The sequence below is a fragment of the Eumetopias jubatus genome, unplaced genomic scaffold (assembly GCF_037043125.1).
Source record: "Eumetopias jubatus isolate StellerSeaLion01/CBP00866 unplaced genomic scaffold, mEumJub1_p1.0 scaffold_15, whole genome shotgun sequence".
Classification (NCBI taxonomy): Eukaryota; Metazoa; Chordata; class Mammalia; order Carnivora; family Otariidae; genus Eumetopias; species Eumetopias jubatus.
The window spans coordinates 41,753,035-41,770,254 of NW_028274821.1; the positions used below are offsets into that span (position 1 = coordinate 41,753,035).

Below are 17,220 nucleotides of genomic sequence, written 5' to 3' on the forward strand. Positions count from 1 at the left end.
AATCCAGGAACAGTAAGTACCAAGCAAAAGATTTTCTCTTCTTTGTATTATCTTTCTTTCTTTCTTTTTTTAAGATTTCATTTATTTGAGAGAGAGAGAGCAAGAACGAGAGCCAGAGAGCACAAGTGGGGTGAAGGGCAGGGGGAAAAGCAGACTCCCTGCCAAGCTGGGAGTCCAATGTGGGGCTTGATCCCGATCCCGGGACTCCGGAATCATGACCTGAGCTGAAAGCAGATGCTTAACCTACTGAGCCACCCAGGCACCCCTCTTCTTTGTATTTTCAAAGAGGAGTCCCCAGCCCTTTTGTGTAAAAGAGCTGGCTAGTGATTTTCCTAAAGCCTCGCAATGTCTAAAGTGTTAAGGGTGAGGACTAAGCTTCTGCCTCTACCCCTTCTCACTAGAAATGCCACATGCTTGGCTGTGGCCTTTCTTTGAATCTGGTGGGAATCCCTGCCCCACAGAGCCTGAAGGAAAGAAAGATCAAGCACTTTGTGATTGTCATTTAAATTTAGAATTGAGGTATTCTCCCCTGCCAATTGTGGCTCAAATGTAAATGTAAACAACTGAAAAATCAATTGGCTTAGTATAAGATCACAAGCAGTGTAGCTTTGGTAATTCATCGAGAGATTTATGCTCAATTGAGGTAATGGGTTGCAAAGGCGTATTTTTTTAGAGACACAATTTTTATGACAGTTGAGTTCTTTGGGGGAGGCTCTGCATTTAGGCAGACAGTGGAGTTCAGGGGGAAAAATGCCTATTCTCAAATGCCTTCAGCTCAAAATACTTTTTGTTCTGCAGTGGCTACTATGGACCCCATCAGCCTTATTCCAACGAGAGGCTGCTTGCTGATAATAAGACTCAACTGAGTGCTATGTTGTGATTGCTGCTGGTGCTCACCACTAACCCTTTCCCCACTAATCTTTGGAATCCACACCCCTCAAGCTGCTATTCCCAGTACCACACCTTACAGTTTCAAGAACCACCTTTCTCTGACATGCGTATTCTGGTCCTGCCCCTACCCACTGCTGCTCAGGAACCACTGTGGTCTCCACTCCTGAAGCCCATGTTGCTAAATCCCCAAATGTAGGTTAGAATTCTTTCACCTGAAGTATGACCTCATTCTCCGGAGAGAGAGCGCCCCCTGTTGAGAGGTTTGGACCAAGTCATTGGGTTGCAAGACTCCAACTCATGGGGCAACTGGGTGGCTCAGTTGGTTAAGCCAGGCTATGATCTCAGGGTGCTGGGATCGAGTTGGCTGTCCGCTCAGAGGGGAGTTTGCTTCCCCCGCACCTGCCGCCCCATGCGCCCCGTACCCCCTTGTCCCCCACCCCCCTCCACGCTCATGCTCACTCTCTCTCAAACTAAAAAAAAAAAAAAAAAAAAAAGAGAATCCAACTCAAACTAGCTTAAAACAAAAACAATCACTGGCTTACATGATGGCAAGTGGGGGGGGGGCGGTGTGGTTAGATGGCCTTAGCCACAATATTCTAATTCACATGACTTCTCTCCTCTCCACTTTCTGACTTTGCTTCTTTAAACTCTTGGCCTTCCTTCTTTTAACTCTTCCTTTGGCTGATACAGGCTATTTGGGGGCACATCCTTAGGTCCTCAGAATAGAAGAGTTTCTTAGTTTATAAATCCCCAGAGGATTCGGCTTGGTTCTAATTGAATCCACTTACTCATCCTTGAACCAATCCCTGTGGGAGGGATTCTTTGATTGGCAGCCCCAGGAGGACCAAAAGGAGTAGGGGTCGTTTCTAAGAAACAGGAATCTTGGCAGACAAAAATAGCAGATGTTTCCCTCAACAATATATTGATAAATACCAGAACTCTTATAAAAAGACACATAACCTAAAAATTGTCAAAGGTGGGGTGCCTGGGTGGCTCAGTCGGTGGAGAGTCTGCCTTCAGCTCCTGGGATCAAGCCCACATCAGGCTCCCGGCTCAGCGGAGAGCCTGCTTCTCCCTCTCCCTCTGCTACTCCCCCTACTTGTATGCTCTCTATCAAATAAATAAAATCTTAAAAAAAATTGGCAAAGGACTTGGATAGACATTTCTCCAAAGATATACAAATGGTCAATAAGTCAAGATGCTCAATATCATTAGGTGTGATATGCAAATCAAAACCACAAGATACTACTTCACACCCACTAAGATGGCTATAATCAGATAATAACAAAGATGTGGAGAAATCTGAATGAATCCTCATACGATTTTTGGTGGGAGTGTAAAATGGGGCAGCCACTGTGTAAAACAGGCAATTCTTCACATGGCTTAACATAGTTAACATATATATATGTATATATATGAAAGAGATGAAAATATGTCTGCACAAAAAAACTTATACATGAACATTCATAGTAGCATTACTTATAGTAGCCAAAAATTAGACAACTTTTTGATGAATGGGTGAACAAAATGTGGTATACCACACAGTGCAGTATTATTCAGCCATAAAAAGAAATGACGTAGATACAGGCAAAATACGGATAAACCCTGAAGACATTATGCTAAGTGAAAGAAGCTAATCACAAAAGACCACATAAACATGCCATTTATACTAAATGCCCAGAATCTGTAAATCTATAGAGACAAAGATTGGTGGTTGGGTAGGGCTGGAGGAGTTGAGTGGATTCAGGCGATAACTTAAATAGAGTTTCTTTTTGGAGTGGTTAAGATATTCTCAAATCGATTATGGTGATGTTGCACAACTCTGTAAATATACTAAAAACCATTGAATGAGCGCTTTATATGGGTTAAGTATATGATGTGTGAATAATATACCAATAAATAGCCAACCAGTGTTCCTTCTATATGTCCTGCTCCCTCCTTTGGGGTCTCTGAGCCTTGGGGAAAGCTCCATCTGAAGCTAGACAGACAGTTCCAATCCTGCTTCTATTTCCTTAAGAGTTAACTCCTTCCTCGATAGTACCATGGGCATGATGATCCCTGCCTGGGAAGGTTATGATTTTTAAAATATACACTAGGGTTAATAATGTACAGTATCTGATACACAGCTGACGCTCAATAAACACTACTGTGAATGTGTACAGCAATGCATATGTATATACACAAGAACATGGGGGCTGTTGGGGAGATACTTTCCTATCCGTGGTCTCAGCCCTCGCTGCCCATGTCTCTCAAGCTCTGGGACACTGAGGCATCGGCGCAGCGCACGAACCCCGGTGCCAAGGAAAAGTCCCGCATCCCGGGCCGAGCAACGGCAATGAACGGGCTCGAAAGGTGTCCAGAGGCCGCCCTACCGAGCAGAGAGCGATGCCACGTAATCGTGGGGGAACCGGAACGCAAAAACACAGGTTAGGTGACCCGGGACTGAGAGCCCAACCAACCACTCGCCGCCTCGCCGCGAGCGGAGAACAATGCGCTCAGGCCGGCGCGCGGAAGCTCGCGGTGCCGCTCCCGGAGGCGTGCCGGGCCCGGGGCCTGCTGGGAAATGCAGTGTCTGAAGCTCTCCCACTCTACCCCACTGCTTTTCGGAGCAAGCCCAGTGCAACTACAAGTCCCATCATGCCCCGCGAGGTCTTGATCGCCCGGCTTTTGCAGGGAAAGGAGTGGGGCGAACATGGCTGAAGGCAGCCGGGGCGGCCCAACGTGCCGCGGGATGGACGGCGCGCAGGACCCGGTCTCCAGCAGTGGGAACTGCAACTTTCCAGAGTACGAGCTTCCCGAGCTAAACACGCGCGCTTTCCATGTGGGCGCTTTCGGGGAGCTGTGGCGTGGCCGGTTGCGCCGGGAAGGGGACTTGTCGCTGAAGGAGCCACAGGCATCCGCGTTGCCTGGGAGCCAAGGGGTCGCCGACTGGGGCCAGGAGGATGCTGCGGTGGCCCGGGATCTGGGCTGCAGCTTGGAGGCAGCAGCAGAGCTGCGGACGGTGTGCGGGTGAGTGCGGGGCCGAGGGGCTCTTGCTGTTTCGAGCTAACCTGGGTGCAGCCTTGCTCCTGCGCTCCCCTGGGATTCATCCTTGGGAGTGCCTGTGGTTTACTCCCAGGGGTAGGAGGACCGGTCTTCCAAAGCTTTCAACCTGCTCGAGCTTTCCTGGAATCCCGGGAGAAGTCCCGTGATCGGAATGCATAATTTCGGCGAGTTGGAGTGAAGGGGACGAGAAAGCTGCATGAAAGATTAATTTTTATATTGGTTAATTTTTTTAAGTGCTTGTTAATGTTGAAAAGCAGTCATGTGTAGCTGCCATTGACAAGACACTTTGACAATGGAGGAGCCTTAGTAATGATGAGGCTGGAAGGAGATTTAAGGAGAGGAGTGTTAAAACCTTTGATTAATTGTGGTTCTTTTCGGAGGACCTCCAAGTATGCTGTTACCGAAAATTTCCCCCAAAGTGCCTTTTATGGGGTGAAAATATTTTTTAAAAAAACTTTTAACGATTCCTTTCTCCGTTTAACAATATGGGCCACCATACATCAATCGGCCATGTATCCTTTTCTCTGTAGGAAAACCGCACTGATGTCATTGTCTTGAATTCGGGCCTCCTGTGAATCCCGCCTGCTGGATTTTATCTGACTTAATTGCTTAATGATGTATTTAGGACACAACCCTGACTTGCTGTGATCAAGATGGGTGATTGCTTTTCCTTTGTGTTTATGTTTTAGCCTTGATAAACTGAAGTGCCTTGAGGAGGGTGAGGATCCAGATGTCGTCCCAGAGAATACCGACCTAGTGACTTTGGGGTATGGAAGACTTTACTTTTATTATGTGGTACTTATTTAAATGTTTTTCCAACATTATATTGGAAAAATACTTATTGTTAACACCCCACCCCCTAAATACAACCATTAACATTCGGCTGAATTTGCTTTAGCTCTGTGTGTTTGAGATACCTGCTGCAAGTCTTTTTCTGTTGCTGAACCATTCAGTAAGTTTCAGACATCGTAATTTAGACCTGAATACATCAGCATATAGCTCCCCTAAGGATCATTCTCCTTCGTAATCAGAGGAGTATGATTGCACCTAGGAAAATTAGCAGTAAATGCATAACCTCTGGGGCGCCTGGGTGGCTTAGTCGTTAAGCGTCTGCCTTCGGCTCAGGTCATGATTCCAGGGTCCTGGGATCAAGTCCCACATCCGGCTTCCTGCTCAGCAGGGAGTCCGCCTCTCCCTCTGCCTGCCGTGTTCTTTCTCTCCTCTCTCTCTGACAAATAAATAAACAAAATCTTTAAAAAACATACCCCTAATGTCCGGTCTGTATTCAGATTTATTTTTTTGTTTATTTTTATTTTTTAATTTTTTAAAGATTTTATTTATTTATCTGACAGAGAGACAGCGAGAGAGGGAACACAAGCAAGGGGGAGTGGGAGAGGGAGAAGCAGGCTTCCCAGTGAGCAGGGAGCCCGATACGGGGCTCGATCCCAGGACCCTGGGATCCTGACCTGAGCCGAAGGCAGACGCTTGAGGACTGAGCCACCCAGGCGCCCCTTGTGTTTATTTTTAAATAAGTGTGTTTACAAAGGTACAATTAATCTGCTTAGATTCCAGTGCAAGCTGAATACTGATAGTGTCTTTCAAACTGTTTTCTTTTGTTTTCAACTTTTAATTTTTGACAGTCAGTCATATTTTTGTGAAATAGGATACCAATGAATTACTAGGAAAATAGGATTAAAAGACAAATGCAATAATAAAAGTCCTTTATTTTAGAACAGAGGTTATTATTGGTTTTTTTTTTGAAGATTAAAAAGACTTTATTAAAGATAATCCCCCCCAAACTTCCAGATTTCCAGGATGCTTTTTATTTTTTCATTTTTTGAAGTATACCAGTGTCTTGATTTTTTTTTTTTTTTTTTTTTTTTGGAGAGCATTCGTGCAGGGGTGGGTGGGGTGCAAAGGGAGAGGGAGAGAGAGAATCCTAAGCAGTCTCCACACTCAGGACGGAGAGCTGGAGCTCGATCTCACGACCCTGAGGTTCTGACCTGAACTGAAATCAAGAGTTGGCTGCTCAACTGACTGAACCACCCAGGTGCCCCTTGAATTTGTTTCTATTGAAGTATAGTTGACATAAAATGCTTCATTAGTTTCAGGTGTATGGCATAGTGATCTGACAGCTCTATATGTTCAGTGCTTACCGCAAGTGTAGCTACCATCTGTCACCACACAAGGCTATTGATAATACCAGTCACGTTACCATTGACTGTATTCCCTATGTTGTCCCATTATCCCCAGGACTGACTTATTCCACAACTGGAAACCTATACCTGTCACTCTCCTTTACCCATTTTGCCTCTCTCCCCACCTTTCCTGGCAGCCATCAGTTTGTTCTCTGTATTTATGGGGCTGTTCTTTGCTTTTTGGTATGCTTGTTTTCCTTTTTTAAATTCCACATATCAGTGAAATTATACAGTATTTGTCTTCCTCTGTCTGATTATTTCCCTTAGCATAATACCTTCTAGGTCCATTCATGTTACTGCAGTGGGCAAGATCTCATTCTTTTTTATGGCTGAGTAATACTCCATTACACACACCACATCTTTATCCATTCGTCTATCCATGGACACCTGAGTTGCTTCCGTATCTTGGCTACTGTAAATAATGCCCTAGTAAACCTAGGGATGCATTTATCTTTTGGAATTAGTGTTTTTGTTTTCTTTGGGTTTTTTGTTTTCCTAGTCGTGGAATTACTGGATCATACGGTATTTATAGTTTTATATTTCTCAAGAACCTTCATACTGTTTTCTACAGTGGCTGCACCAATTTAATTCCTACCAAGCGTGCTCAAGGATTCCTTTTTCTTTATATCTTCGCCAACACTTGTTATTTCTTGTCTTTTTGATTCTAGCCATTCTGACTAATTTGAGATATTTCTTGGTGGTTTTGATTGGCATTTCCCTGATGATTAGTGATGTTGATCTTTTCATGTCTGGCCGTCTGTATGTCTTCTTTGGAGAAATGTCTATTCAGGCCCTCTGGTATAGTCCCAATAGTTTATTTTGTGTGTGGTTTTTTAAAAAAGATGTTATTTTATTTATTTGTCAGAGAGAGAACGTGCACAGGCAGGGAGAGCGGCAGGCAGAGGGAGAAGCAGGCTCCCCACTGAGCCGGGAGCCCGATGTGGGACTCGATCCTAGGACCCTGGGATCATGCCCTGAGCTGAAGGCAGATGCTTAACCAACTGAGCCACCCAGGCGTCCCATCCCTTGCCTGAGGAGATGTCTTGAAAAATATCACTAAGACTGATGTCTAAGAGATTATTGCCTATGTTTCCTTCTAGGCATTTTATGTTTCAGGTCTCACGTTTAGGTGTTTAATCCATTATTGAGTCTATTTTTTGTGTGTGGTGTGAAATAGTGGTTCAGTTTCATTTCTTTGAATGTAGCTGTCCAGTTTTCCCAACACCATTTGTTGAAGAGACTGGCTTTTCCCCATTGTATATTCTTGCCTCCTTCATAGAGTAATTGTGTAAGTGTGGGTTTATTTCTGGGCTTGATCTATGTGTCTGGTTTTGTGCCAGTATGATATTCTTTGATTACTACAGCTTTGTAGTATATCTTGAAATCTGGGATTGTGATACATCCATCTTTGTTCTTTCTCAAGATGGCTGTGACTCTTCCGGGTCTTTTGTGGTTTCATACAAATTTTTATATTATTCTAGTTCTGTGAAAAATGCTGTTAGTATTTTGATAGGGATTTCCTTGAATCTGTAAGTTGTTTTGGATAGTATGGATATTTTACCAATATTCTTCCAATCCATGAGCATGCGGTATCTGTCCATTTGTGTTGTCTTCAGTTTCTTTAACAGTGTTTATAGTTTTCAGAGTACGGGTCTTTCACCTCCTTGGTTGAGTTTATTCCTTAGTATTTTATTCTTCTGGTGCAATTGTAAATGGAATTGCTTTTTAAAAAAATTTTTCTTTATGCTACTTTGTTATTAGTGTATAGAGATGCAATCAATTTCTGTACATTAATTTTGTGTTGTGCAACTTTATTACCTCCAATTACATTTTATTATTAAATTCAATAGTAAAATTACTATTCATATTCATACTACTACTTCATATTGCTGTGACTGTTTCTAAATGTTTACTCTCATTGTCTGTACTGATTGAATAACAAATAGCTCTCAGATCAGTGTTGGTCTGCCAGTCACACTTTGAGAAACACTATGCTGTGATAGTAGTGTAGAGAAGATGTGTAATGGTGACATTTATAATTTCTAGTTTATTTATTTTATTTTTTTTTTAAAGATTTTATTTATTTATTTGAGAGAGAGAGAATGAGAGATAGAGAGCACGAGAGGGAAGAGGGTCAGAGGGAGAAGCAGACTCCCTGCCGAGCAGGGAGCCCGATGCGGGACTCGATCCCGGGACTCCAGGATCATGACCTGAGCTGAAGGCAGTCGCTTAACCAACTGAGCCACCCAGGCGCCCTATAATTTCTAGTTTATAGCCCACTTACTTCACACCACCTCATCTTTTTAAATCCTTGATCCTACCCTTTGTATTGTTCCCTTTGAAAATTTAGGCATTTCAATTCCACCTTGGTTGCTTATTTATTTATTTATTTTTATTAAAAAAAATTTTTTTTTATATCCACCTTGGTTCCTTTTATAATAGCTGCCAAATTTGTTTTCCTTATCCCCACTGCTTATGTTTACATTAGTGATACTTGGAGCACCATGAACACCTCCCATCTCTCCTAGGTCCGGTTTTTTCCTCTTCTGATTTATTCATCTCTGCTACCACCTGAGCATGCTCATTTTTTTTTTTAAAGATTTTATTTATTTATTTGAGAGAGAGAGAATGAGAGAGAGCACGAGAGGGAAGAGGGTCAGAGGGAGAAGCAGACTCCCTGCTGAGCAGGGAGCCCGATGCGGACTCGATCCCGGGACTCCAGGATCATGACCTGAGCCGAAGGCAGTCGCTTAACCAACTGAGCCACCCAGGCGCCCCTCCGGATTTATTTTCAACCACTTTCTCTTTCAGATGGCTCAGGAGGCCCCTCTCCCATCTAAAACACCATTATTTGAGGCCATAAGATTCCTTTCCTCATTACTACAACCTATCTCTTCCCTTAGGAAATATATTCACTTACAATGTCCAGAACTCAAATTGTAATATTTCTAAAGTTTTTGAAGGCTCATTGAGAGTCAAGACCCCTTCATCTTTGTATTGCCCTTAAGCCTATTGCACTGTTTTGTTTCCCTTGGTGCTCTTTAACTACCATTGATTGATGGGTTGGATATTTCTAAAATGCACATCTGGTTGTGTCTCTCTTAAAACCTTTCACTGGCGCTTAGACAAGTCCTGAGTTACTTGGTGGTTCACAGGGGCCTCTATAGAATGGATCTTACAGATCTTTTCAGTTCTATGTCTGCAATGCTTCAGCCACACTACAGTTTTCAGTTTCTGGAATGTGCGCTCACTCCAGGTCTTTGCCTAGAACTCTCACGCCTCCTTATACTTCTGGGTCTTGCTGACTTCCACTCATCCTTCCAGGACTGAAGGACTATGGACTCCCATTTAGGCCCCTTTTATGCTCATGTAGCTCCCTGTACTTCCCTTTTGAAATACTCATCACGCTTATGATATACTTGTTTAATTTTCTGTCTTCCTAGCTAGACTTAAAAGTTCCATGAGCTATGTTTGTCATACACACTGTTGTATCCCCAGTTCCTGGAACTTTGGCACATAATAGGAAGTCAGTAGATATTCGTAGAGTGAGTAGAATTAAGTGAAACTTTCATAAACTTGAGAAAGTAGTTTTTAGCAATTCACTGAAAAAAGATTATTATTTTTTTTAAAGATTTCCTTATTTATTTTTGAGGGGAGGGGCAGGAGGAGAGGGAGAGAGAATCTTAAGCAGACTCCCCACTGAGCGCGTGGAGCCTGTCGTGGGGCTCGGTCCCAGGACCCTGAGATCAAGACCTGAGCCAAAACCAAGAGTTGGACACTTAACCAACTGCGCCACCTAGGTGCCTCGAGATTGATAATTATAAACAAAGCAAACTTTTTTGCTGTAGTTAATAAAATACCAGTTGGCTTATAATGACTTTTTGGGCACTTATAATGATTTTTTTTTAATTTTATTTATTTGAGAGAGAGAGAATGAGAGATAGCACGAGAGGGAAGAGGGTCAGAGGGAGAAGCAGACTCCCTGCCGAGCAGGGAGCCCGATGTGGGACTCGATCCCGGGACTCCAGGATCATGACCTGAGCCGAAGGCAGTCGCTTAACCAGCTGAGCCACCCAGGTGCCCACTTATAATGATTTTAATAAGCCATGTTGAATAGTAATTTTCAGGCCACTTTACACATTGTTTCACCTGGCTGTTTTCTATTACTAGATCAACTGAATCTCCTTGGTTGTCTTCTAGTCCCTTCCATAGGAAATGTGGAAGGAAGTTTATATATGATTTAATGTAAAAGGAGTCAGTACGGCATTATTCTGCTGGGATTATTTAGATGTACTTTGAAACTATTACATTTCAAACATAACTAACATTGATCTTAACAGTACTGCAGGTAAATTAGACTTGTGCCAAGTGCTAAAATCTGTATCTGTGCTTTCTCTAAACCTTCCTTTCTTCTCTCCACCATTAACTTAAAACTAAAAAGAAAATCTAAATACATGACCCCTTTATTATGCCATAAAATGAATACACTTCTAGCACTCCCCCCCCCCCCCACATCTAATAAAGGAGCTGCTGGGCTCATTTCGTGCCTGTAAGGTGAACAAAAAGCACTTGAAAGAGGTTGATTCTCCTCTGATACATGCTGCTGTCTTTGGTCCATACCAAGCTAAATACTTGTCCTCAGCATTTCTGAAATTTTTTAATTGCTTGAAGACTGTAATTCCTAGGAAGAGGAGCAATAATTGCTACTACATGGGTACTACTGAAACTTATCTGTCATCCCAAAAGCTTCAGCAACATTAGTTTGTTTATTTGTTTGTTTTTTTAAGATTTTATTTATTTGAGAGAGAGCGAGAGAGCAGGAGGAAGGTGGGGAGGGAGAAGCAGGCTCCCTGCTCAAGGAGCCGACATGGGGCTCGATTCCAGGACCCTGGGATCATGACCCGAGTTGAAGGCAGACGCTTAACCGACTGAGCCACCCAGGTGCCCCAGCAATATTGGTTTGTTTGTTTTTTTTTTTTCAAAGATTTTTATTCATCCATTTGACAGAGATATAGTGAGAGAGGGAACACAACCAGGGGGAACAGGAGAGGGAGAAGCAGGCCTCCCGCTGAGCAGGGAGCCTGATGCGGGGCTCGATCCCAGGACCCCGGGGTCATGACCTGAGCCGAAGGCAGACGCGCAACGACTGAGCCACCCAGGCGCCCCAGCAACATTAGTTTTAATACAATAGCAATTTTGTTTAGTCTGCCCATTCCTCTCACTTCGCTGGCCAACAAAGCACTGCTCAGTGCACCATTTAAAGGGTATAAAAAAAACTTCAGAGTCCTGCAAGAGAAGGAGAACCACAGAAGTGAAGGACTCAACCCTCCCTACCACCAAAACAAAAACACTCTAGTTTACCTGGGCTTTGTTAGGATGACAGAAAAGAGTACCATTAAACTAGGAATCTTATAAACCCTCTTCCACCACAAATATCACAAAATGAGTAAGTAGAAATAAAATCTATAGGGAATTTATTGCAGAAAATCAGGAAACAACTGTTTATACAAATCAACTGAGGAAATCGCTCTCCTTCTCCCAGTAAATAACTAGGAAACAAGAAAACTAAGCCTGCATTCCAAATAAAATTCAATATACTAAAACAAGCATTTGAGGATAGAAAAACACTTTGGATCTGAAATTTTGAAACTAAGAACAGAAATGATGAGAAAAAGGAAGAAGGAAAAAAGTGACGAACTCAGAAAATGGAAGAAAAAGACAAAAATTTCTCAAGTGAATTATGAGATAACTAAAGCAGAATAGATGCAATGAAAATTTAATAAGAGGCACTGAAAGGACGCCTGGGGGGCTCAGTCGGTTAAGCGTCTGCCTTCAGCTCAGGTCATGATCCCAGGGTCCTGGGATCGAGTCCCGCATGGGGAATCCCTGCTCGGCGAGGAGCCTGCTTCTCCCTCTGCCTGCCGCTCCCCTGCTTGTGCTCTCTCCCTCTCTGATAAATAAATAAAATCTTTTTAAAAAAAAGAAAAAAAGGCAGTGAAAGACATGTATACAGTTAGGAGAATGCAAGTGATGTAAAGAAATGAAGTGAGAAAAAGTGGTGGGATTGGAAAACAAAAGTGTATTTATGCGTCCTTAGAGAAGGAAAACAAAGCAATTGAACAAAATTCATGCTTACTATAATCTAAGAAAATATTCCAGATTGGAAAAAAAATCTGGATCTACAAATTAAAAGGGCTCACTGGGAATCTGGGAAAATTAACCCAAAATCAGTAATTTTGAGACATATCCTAATAAAACTGTTAGATTTCAGAAATAAAGATAGTAAGATCAAGAGATAAAGATCAACGCAGCAAGGCAAAAAGAACACCTAATGTACAAAAGTGAAAGAATTAGAATGGCATTAACTTGCAAAAGTAACATACAAAGAAGGCAACAATGGAGCAGGATTTTTTCACAGAAAGCTCAGTGAAAGCAAGGATTTTATATCCAGTTGAAACGCCTTTCAATAGCGAGGCTATAGAAAAAAATTTTAATATACAAGATCTTGGGTAATTATGTACCCACCAGCTATTTCTGAGCAATATACTAAAGAATGAGCTTCACCCAACCAAGTGATGACTGGGAAATTTTCACCCAAGGACTAGTAGAGTAAGGATGAGGGTGGAAAGCTACTGTACAAATGTATATTGTAACAAATTAGAATGTTGTAGCTGAAAAAATGGGATGAGAAAAGAGGAAGAAGATAATGTGTAGGCAATCAGTAGATCTTAATACTGACAAAAAACTTGAGGGCGCCTGGGTGGCTCAGTTGGTTAAGCGACTGCCTTCGGCTCAGGTCATGATCCTGGAGTCCCAGGATCGAGTCCCGCATCGGGCTCCCTGCTCAGCGGGGAGTCTGCTTCTCCCTCTGATCCTCCCCCCCCTCATGTGCTCTCGCTCTCTCATTCTCTCTCTCAAATAAAGTAAATGAAATCTTTAAAAAAAAAAATACTGACAAAAAACTTGAAAACTTAGTAATATATTAAATAAGAAAATGGGTAATGAAGGGTGTTAAGAATCTATAAGTACAAAGGTAACCACTGGAACAAAAATACACATAACAGACCCTCCTCAATTTCAAGCCCCAAAACATTAAATGTGACAAAGGTCACTTTTTTTTTAAGATTATATTTATTTGACAGGGAGCGAGAGAGCACAAGCAGGGGGAGCGGCAGAGACAGAAGGAGAGGGAGCCCGATGTGGGGCTCAACCCCAGGAACCTGGGATCATGACCTGAGGCAGACGCTTAACCGACTGAGCCACCCAGTTGCCCCTATTTTTTATTTTTTTTAAAAAAGATTTTATTTATTTAATTTAGAGAGACAGCATGAGTAAGAGGGACAGGGAGAGAGAGGGAGAGAATCAGGCAGACTCCATGTTGAGTGTGGGGCCTGTTGCAGAGCTTGATCCCAGGACCCTGAGATCATGACCTGAGCTGAAATGAAGAGTCAGATGCTTACCTCACTGAGCCACCCACATGCCCCCAAAGGTCACATTTTAATGCTAAAAGCCACAAACCCCAACTGAGATAGAATACTTAGAGAGAGACATATATTCACATATATATGTATATATACACACACATACCAAATAATATAGTGATCAACTTTATAAAACAAAACTATAGGAGATGCAAGATGCATAGCTAGGATCTCACTAACAGTAGGACACTTTAATAACAGTGGTAAAAAAAAATAGATAAAAGTTCTAAACAACATAATGGGCTGTGTCTTACGGAGATCTATATACTTAAAATTTATAACCTGATATTAGAGAATACATGGTACACCCACAAAAGTTGATTGTATATTAGATCACAAAGAAAACATCAGTAACACCCATAAAGTAGAAAATACTATGAACAACACTTTGTGATCACAGCATAATAAAACTGGAGTTTACTAAAAAAACAAAAACCAGGCCATTCTAGGGGCACCTGGGTGGCTTGGTCAGTTGAGTGTACGACTCTTGGTTTCTGTTCAGGGTTGTGAGATCAGGCTCCATGTTGGGTCTTACAAACGACTGGGAGTCTGCTTGAGATTCTTTCCCTCTCCTTCTGTCCCTCCCCGCCAACCCAGGCTTGCTTACGAACACCCATTCTCTCTCTTTCTCAAATAAATACATAAATCTTTTTTAAAAAAATCAGACCGTTTTACCTGGAAATTTTAAAACTCATTAAATACAGGGATACCTTGGAGATCTTGTGGGGTAGTTCCAGACCACAGCAATAAAGCAAATATTGCAATAAAGTGAGTCAGATGAATTTTTTCGTTTCTCAGTGCCTATAAAAGTTATGTTTATTTTTTATTTTTACTTTTTTTCAAGATTTTATTTATTTATTTGAGAGAGAGAGAGCACAAGCAGTGGGGAGGGGCAGAGGGAGAGGGAGAAGCATATTCCCCGCTGAGCAGGAAATCCGACATGGGGCTCATTCGATCCCAGGGCTCTGGGATCATGACCTGAGCCAAAGGCAGATGCATAACCTTAACCTACTGAGCCGCCCTGGAGCCCTAAAAGTTATGTTTATACTATAGTCTGTTAAGTGTACAGTAGTTTAATGTTTAGAAAAGTATATACCTCAGGTGAGCACTTTATTGGTAAAAAATGCTAAAATTTGAGCTTTCAGTAGTTGTAATCTCTGATGACAGATATCCATAACAAATATTATAATAAAGAAAAACTTTGAAATATTGGAGAGATAAGAGTAGATAAAGAAGAAAAGTTAGCTCTGTCAATGATATGATAGTATACCTGAAAAATTCCGAAGAAATCAATGCTAAAACAAAGAAACAAGAAAAACCAGAATTTAGTGTAAGAGCAGGATACAGAATTGATATATATTTTAAAAAAATAGCCTTCATATATACAAACTAAACAATTAGAGGATATATTGGTAGGGAAAACTCCCATTGATAATAGTCAAAAAGAAGATGAAATACTTAGGAATAAATTCAACAAGAAATATGTAAAACCTAGGTAAGGAAAATTTTAAAACACTCTGGGAAGACTTGGAAAAAGACTTGAAAATATTGAAAGATGTCCTCTCTTCTTGGATAGGAATCTTAAAAATTATTATGCCATCAGCTCTTTATTTGTTTATTTATTTTAGAGAGGGAGAGCAGGGGGAGAGGGAGAGAAGCAGACTGCCTGCTGTGTGGAGTCTGACACTGGACTTGATCTCACAATTCTGAGATCGTGACCTGAGCCGAAATCTAAAGTCAGGCACTTAAATGACTGAGTCACCCAGGCACCCCCATGTCAATTCTAAGTTAATTTATAAATTAAGAGCAATCACAGTAAAAATGCCAGATGTATTGGTTATTTTAGGAAGTTAGACAAGTTGTGATAAAGTTTATATGGACTGTATCTGGGAAAAACCCCTGGGGGGGGCTGAAGAAGATTGTAAGTTATACTAATTTTACAAGATATTAAAATATACTACAAATTCTTTGTAATTAAAACAGTGGCTACTAGCTCATGAAGAGACAACAGACCAGTGGAGTAGAAGAGAAAGCCCAGTTAGATTCTAATAATTGTGCAAATTTAGTATGATGCTATATAGAATAAATTCCAAAGGGATTAGGGATTGAAATGTAGAGAATAAAACATACACACTTTGTTATAGTGAAAGGCTTTCTAACTATGATTTAAATCCAGAGGTAATAAAACAAAGATTTGATAAAATTGACTACATAAAAATAAAAAATTTTGGATGACAAACACACCATAAACAAAAGATAGCTGCCAAACTTGGAAAAAATATGTACCACAAAAAACCGATAACCCTCATATAGAAGACCTTAAAAGTTGAGGGACAAAGACCAGAAACACAGTGGAAAAATGTGAAAAAGATAAACCAAGAGTTCACACACAAAAAAGATACAAAAATGACTCATAGACATGAGAAAGTATATTCATAATTTGAGAAATGCAAATTAAAATGACACTGAGATCCCTTTTCTCACTTATCAGACTAGCACAAATTTAAAAATATGTATTCTTTTGATGAGGCCGTGAAGGAATGGGCATTTCTGTACATTGCTGATGGAGATGTAGATTGGTACAAGCCTTCTCTAGGGTGATATGGTAATGTCTGACACAAAATACATAGGTACACCTTTTCATCCAATCAGTCCCACTTCCAGCAATCTATGCAAAAGATACACTTCCAACAATATGAAATTTACAGGGTTATTCATTGCAGCATTGTTTGTAATTGCAAAATATTTGAATTGCCCTAAATATACATGCATAGGAGAGTGTTGAACAAACTGTAGGACATCCACACAGTTGAGTGTTGTGCAGCTATACTAAAGGATGAGGAAGGATGAACCAGTAGGGTGATTTCTAGGAGATACTGTTACAGGAAAAAAGCAAAGCCCAAAAGCATATGCTACCTTTCATGTGGAAAGTAGGTTTGCAAGTTATCAGTTTGTTGGCTCTCATCTATAAATTGACCTTTTTTGCCTGCTCTGTAAAAATGGGCCTTGGCCCTTTAAATAAATATTTATCTTTTGTCATCTGGCACAGTGTAAATGCTTTGTCAGTAAAGATGGAGAAGAAACTTTGCAAGAGGGAAGGGTTTTGCTTCCTGGTCCTGTGGGCAGTGTGTCTGGCAGCTGCAGTACCTGGCAGCCTGTAGCACCCATTACCCAGCAGCTTTCCCTGCCTCTCCTCTCCCCGTGATGCTTCTCTTGTACAGCTTTTCTTGTACCCTAGATTTCCCCAGTTCCACTGGTGGAGAACCTTAGCCACTTTCTCTGCCGTTCAGTGGGTCACAGCCATGGCCTTCCAGCAAAGTGCAGATCTCAGTCCTGGGAGGGAAGAGGAAGACTTCTTGGGTACGCTTTCTCCCCCCAAATGTTAGGGTACTCCTTATATCTGCTATTCCTATATTCTAGAGTTCTCTTCTTATGCGCTAATCTCTCATTACTCTAATCCTCTGTTAAAGTTAATCTTTGCATTAAGCTTTCTCTATTCTAATTACTGTTTAGGTCTCAGAATGATAGAAAAATTTAGGAAAATACACAGATATTTGCTTATTTGAACAAAAGAAATGGAAAGGATAAACAAGAACTGTAGAGAT

At 41.4% G+C, this 17,220-nt stretch overlaps 1 protein-coding gene across 3 annotated transcripts in view; it reads left to right on the forward strand.

Moving 5' to 3' along the window:
• Positions 1-3,569: 3,569 nt before the first annotated feature.
• SNAPC3 (small nuclear RNA activating complex polypeptide 3) overlaps positions 3,570-17,220 on the forward strand; it is a 47,231-nt gene continuing 33,580 nt past the window's right edge. For all 3 annotated transcript variants that reach the window (XR_015766872.1, XM_028107263.2, XM_028107265.2), the window contains exons 1-2: positions 3,570-3,900; positions 4,626-4,703. Coding sequence is in view for 2 of the 3 variants with exons in the window: in XM_028107263.2 (XP_027963064.1) it covers positions 3,584-3,900; positions 4,626-4,703 (395 nt within the window). In the remaining variant the exon portion in view is untranslated. The remainder of the gene's footprint in view (positions 3,901-4,625; positions 4,704-17,220) is intronic.